General features: G+C 35.2%; 1 protein-coding gene across 1 annotated transcript; it reads right to left on the bottom strand.

Annotated features, from left to right (window-relative positions):
- Positions 1-778: 778 nt before the first annotated feature.
- On the bottom strand, positions 779-3,583 carry LOC107479535 (uncharacterized). Its single transcript, XM_052258734.1, has 5 exons — positions 3,215-3,583; positions 3,057-3,112; positions 2,566-2,766; positions 2,160-2,390; positions 779-1,215 (listed from the first exon to the last, which is right to left on the bottom strand). The coding sequence occupies exons 1-5, from the start codon at positions 3,319-3,321 to the stop codon at positions 1,145-1,147; spliced, it is 666 nt and encodes a 221-aa protein (XP_052114694.1). The 5' UTR covers positions 3,322-3,583; the 3' UTR covers positions 779-1,144.
- Positions 3,584-5,854: the final 2,271 nt, after the last annotated feature.

Below are 5,854 nucleotides of genomic sequence, written 5' to 3'. Positions count from 1 at the left end.
ACTACTTTAATCTTCTTGTCGATGTAAGAATTAATTTTTTATTTGCCCCTAGTATTTATTTACATTTCTAATCAAGTAGCATTATCTATCTAGTCAAATTATTCTCATTAGACAAGATCTAATTGTTGTTATAGCAATATCTAAATATCTGGATATATATATATAAAGGCATGGACACTTTTAGCCAAAGGCAAGTGCTTAGAAATAGTTGATGCATCGATCAGAGACTCAATTAATTTGCCAGAAGTCATAAGAACAATTCATCTCGATTTACTATGTGTGCAACAAAATCCAGAAGATCAACCAAGCATGTCATATGTGCTTATGATCATATAGTTGAAAATCCCAGCCAAAGAAGCCAGGGTTCTTTATTGAGAGAGATGTGGTTGGTGACCATTCTACAGGATCTCAACATTAAGTTCAAAGATGATATTGATAATTGGCCAATTCAACTTACAATAAATGACATTTCTCATAACAGTAGAAATTTAGTACTACTGTGGAGTGCTTGAATAGGAGTACTTGTAACTATGATTCAGGGATGGTGTTGAATGTTGATATATATTTTTTTATAAGTCATGCCTATTTGGTTTATACTCTATGAACGGGGTTGAAGTTGAAAAGAAGTGCACACAAAAATATGAAAAGTACCCAAAAATGAATTCAGAGGAAAGAACAAAGTAAAAGAAGGAACCGTAAGAAAAATATCCCTTTGGTGGATCCTGAATCTAAATAGAAATGAAACTATATAATAGACAAGAAAGTGCACTCAATGAGGTATAATAAGTAAGAACATGTTGTAATGATATATACATTTAGAGTGAACGTTTTTCTTTTGCCTTAAAGTATGTTAAACTCTAAAATAAACTATCTAGCATCTAACAATGTCAGAAATTTCATTAGCTGAATTTACTACACAATTCCCTGATGAAAAGCCAAACTGATGTGGATAAAAAGCAGGTCCCTTGGCCTTGGTAATGGTTTCTCACCATTCAGCATTAGAACTATGGCTGACATGTCTGGCCTATTCTCTGGTCTCTCTTGTACACATAAAAGCCCTATGTGAATGCATCTTAGCACTTCAGATTCTGCTGCAGCAACTGAGTCAGTTAAAGATTCATCTATAAGCTCCAATGGCCTCTCTTCACACCACAGCCTCCATATGCTTAGAGCACATGAAAATTGAACTTTTGAATTGTGAGATCACTTTGGAATCTGCAAACAAAAATACAGTGAGATTAAGTTGAATAATCTTTAGGCTTACATGCCCAAGAAGGTCAAGATCATTATCATAAAAAAATCCCTATTTTTGTTAGCAAAAGCTTCTACTAGCCTCAGTCTGAAGGAGCATGTTAGAGATATTAGTCAAGTTAGAGAAAGTTAGTTAGAGGTTATGATAGCTGTCACTATACTGTTAAGAAGTAGCTATACATTTGTTTAGTTTGTTAGACACTAATGCATGTATAAATACACACTCACCAACTTGTATCAACTAGTTTTCATTCTCATCAAAAACAGCATTCCTTCACTCTCTTTGTTCTCTCTCTTCAATTCCTTTCACTCTCTGATACCTTCAAAAACAAACAAGATATTTGACCTACAATTCCTTTCACTCTCTGATACATCAGCAATTTTTCTACTCTTGTTGCAAATCCATGGCTAGTATTGCAAACTTCTGCTTTTTTCCATTGCACTCTTCAACTACCAAATATTAGTAATCTCAGTGTTAAGGAAGCTCCTAAAATAGAAGCCTTAGAACAAATAGAGAAAGCCTGAACTAGTATATCTCCTATAAATAGCAAGCTGGTTTTATTCCATTATTCCATATATCATCCTGGAATTTATACACAGATTTTGTTCTTCTAATGTCTCATTTTGTCCTTAGTTGTTTTGCTTTATTAATTATCATCATAAATCATAAGTATATATTAATGTTTGCATTTAGTTCTTACAGATGTCCAAAGAGAGAATAAATTGTTCTTTATAAATATATTCTGAATTTTCTTGAGTATATATCTCCACTAATCTCACAATCTATATAATCATTCACAACCTAAAGAATAAGTTTCCTCTAATTTTCAAATTTTCAGGCACAAGTATTTTACTAAGCCGTAAAACTAAGAGAACATGTGATTTAAACCTATCATCTTAGTTCTTACCATTAAAATCACTGTCCTTGGAAGACTCTGAAAATTTTGGATCATCTTTGCCGTCCCATTCCATACTGGTACTTAAGTCCAAACTACCTTCCTGCAGAGATTCCTTAACTCCTTGACTATCTGGAAAGTCTGCAACTGCATCTGAAAACGCCTCATCTTCTGATCTATTTATTTTATCTCCAATTCCACTATCACCCTTCTCCTTGTTGCCTATATTCAAGACCTCTGGACCTGACATAACCTAATAAACAGAATATCAGCACAAACATAAAACAACCTAGCCATTTTAGAACATAGCACTAATATCAAAGACCATTTATACATAAAAAACCATATATACTCACCAAGTCAACACACTACATTAGACACTGCATATTTACACTCTGGAAAAAGAAGAAAAAATCACCTGGGGATTTTTTATCATTATCAGAACCATGTCCATCATCTGAGCCGTTTGAGCGAGATTGTTCCTCGGAGGAACATAGCTTGTAATCTTCAATGGTTCCACAGATCATCTTGTGAGCACGCCTGTGCTTGGCACTTGGATGTGGATTCGGGAAAGGCCATCCACATTTGTGACAGAGATGAACTCCATGACTCTCATGCCCTACAGACACCAAGGAAAAAGAACAGCTTAAAAACATCACAACTAACAGTTTAACAAATTTAATCTTTCAAATGACCCCATATATAATTTCCATAACCAAACAACCCAAAATCTCAAAAAGATGGGCACTTTTCATAAGGGGGAATAGAGTTTTCATATAAAAAGCATTAGTAACTAGAGTTTTCCTATAAAAAGCATTGATGATGATAATAATAATAACAACAACAACAATAACAATAATGATAATTACAACAGTTTCTGCTCAAGATATCAAGATCATATTAACTAACCTTTTGGATCATTGATAGCCTTAGATCCAGCACAGCACAGTGAAAGAACTTGAAGCCTCAACAAACAAAATATTGATACCCAATTTAAAAAAGAAACTAAAAAGTTAATTTCTAAAGTGGGTCACAAGATTTACATCCTTAATCATCACAGGACCAACCTCAGAGAGAAGGTCCAAGAATGGTGGTAGAATCTCTTTGGAAGCATGGATTGAGCCATACTAAACCAATAGGAGCAGTTTTGACATGGCAGGAGCAATTTTACCATGGCAAGTTTTCATCTTCCACTCAATGAACAATTTATTAAATCAACCACATCAAAACACAATATAACAATCAAAAGGTAGAGAACAACACCAAAACAATAATTTATCAAATTAACAAGTTAATAAGATTAATTAGAACTGAAAATCAAAATAACAAGAACAATTAACATTTTAAACTACCGCAAACTAACAACAAAATAAGAACTAGAAAACATACTAACCTTGAAAACAACAATAAAAAAACAATAACTGAATAATTAATACAAGAAAGAACAAGACGAAGGAAAAAAATCACCCTTAGGATGGAGCAGTTCTGAAATTCAAATAGTACAGGGGAAGGGAGGAGCTTTAAATCGCGACGGAGATGGCTGAATGGAGGCAGACAATGGCGGAACGGTGGCTGAAAGGCCGCGGAACAGAGGCTCGAGCACGCGGCGTAGAGGACTGAACAAAGGGCTAAGCAGCTAGAACAAGGGTTGGCCAAAAAACAGACGCAGAAGCTTGGCCAAAAAGGAGGCGGATCGGCGGCGAACAAGGGCGACGTTGCGCCGAAGCTGTAGCAGTGGCGGTGGCTGGACGTTGAGGAACGGCGACGAGAGATGGCTGCTTTCGTGCTTCCTCCAAGTTGCGTTCGAGTTCTCTTCTGTCTTCTCTGGGTTCTTCAGTGTGTTCGTTCAGAGGCCAGAGAGAGGGAAGTGAAGGAGTGAGGAGGAGCTCGATGAGAGGAAGGAGGAGAGTGGCTGAGTGAGACTGTGAGAGAGGAGAGGCCAAGAAGGTGTTGCGCGTTTTGGTTACTGGTTAGGGTTCCTCTAACCAACGGCACCCGTTTTGAGCAAATTTTAGAAAACCGGTCGGGTCCCGGTTGGGTTCGACCGACCGGTTCTCGACGGGTTCAACGGTCCAACGACAGTTTCTGAATCTTTCGGTTTTGATATATGACTGATTCGTTTTTTATCCCGGTTTACGGTTCGACCGACCGATTCGAATGGATTTTCAGAATCTTGGTCCGAACTACTTTTTTCCTCGGTTCATGATTTGACTGGTTCGACCAGTCGGTTCGAACCGTGCTCAAAACTCTGCGTTTTTCCCTTATTCCAAAAAACTGGCCAGGTCATGGTTCGGTTCGACCGATCAGTTCCTGGCTGGTTCGACGGTTCAATTGCGGTTTTTGAAATTGGGGGTTTTAACATTTGTTTGTTTTTTGTAGAGGTCTATGGTTCAACCGGTTCAACCGGCTGGTCCGAACCGATTTTAAGAAGATAGATTATAACCATTCTCTGATGTTGTTTTTATTTTAAAATGCTTAATATTTTTTAGTATCAAATTTTCAATTAAGCTTACAACACAGAAGTAGTTCAAGGAATCAAAATGCTATAGTGAAAATTAAGTTTCACCAAAATTCAACTATAATTGAACGAAAGACAGAAACATTAATTTTCAAAAAGAATCCACCAAAAATATAGTGCATAATAATTTTTTAAGTAAAAGAGATGAAACTAACAACTCTCAATAGTTAATATAAACTAAACATGACTACATGACAATTACGATTTTTTTAATTTTTGTTTGACTCCTTTTGTTTATACTTGTTGTAAATCCTAGTAGCAGAGTCAATGACATTATGCAGCATCAAGTTGTGGGGCCTTAGAATCAAATCCAACCCAACTCGCATCCTTGTACCATCATTAACCTGAAAAATACAAATATTTTAGGTTACCAACAAAACCATACACATTAGCAATTGAAGTACTATTTTTTTAGCAAAAGAAAATTACATTTATTGTATAACTATACGTCTTCCTATAGTTTATCATCCAGGTTGCCACCCATACCCCACAATCATTACTGTGTTAAATAAGACGCGGTTAGCTTATGCAGATAAAAATTTGAAATAGGAAAACACAAATACAGATATTTCTTACGAGCTAGGAGCTTGTTCTCCTGTTTCTAGCATATCCACAAATGCAAAATCAAGTATCCTTGGCCTGAATGGAGTGTTATATTTATAGAACGAGTCATACTTGAGCATATCTTCCAGATATTTTGCCTATTCATATAGGAAAAAAATTAAATAAAGGACGATATTTGAAACCTATAAAAATTGTCATAAAAATGAAAATGGGAAAAGTTAATTTACCAGCTTTACTATACTCGATATCTTTTGCTCTTTATCTGAAGCAATCAGTAGGGAGTCTAGCAGAATTGTTTGATGATTGCACAAATAAAAAACAACCAGATACCAATGTGTGTTGTTCTCATTGACAGATAAAAAAATCTAGTACCAACTTTCACGTATTAGAATATTACTAGATACAATTTTTTTAAAAAAATAAATAAAAGGTATAGATCAGTTCATAAAGATAAATGCCATTAAATAATAAAAAAATTAAAAATACAATAAATCATATACCTTTTTTAGAGCTTCATCAACTTTTTCCATAAATTCTTTTTGATAATATTTCAACAGAACTTCAATTTTGGTATCACATTGCAGTATGAATTGCTGAATTTAATAGTTAGGGGCTAAATCAGTAA

This window comes from Arachis duranensis, chromosome 3 (genome assembly GCF_000817695.3).
Source record: "Arachis duranensis cultivar V14167 chromosome 3, aradu.V14167.gnm2.J7QH, whole genome shotgun sequence".
NCBI lineage: Eukaryota > Viridiplantae > Streptophyta > Magnoliopsida > Fabales > Fabaceae > Arachis > Arachis duranensis.
This window is presented reverse-complemented; position numbering and strand designations above follow the sequence as displayed.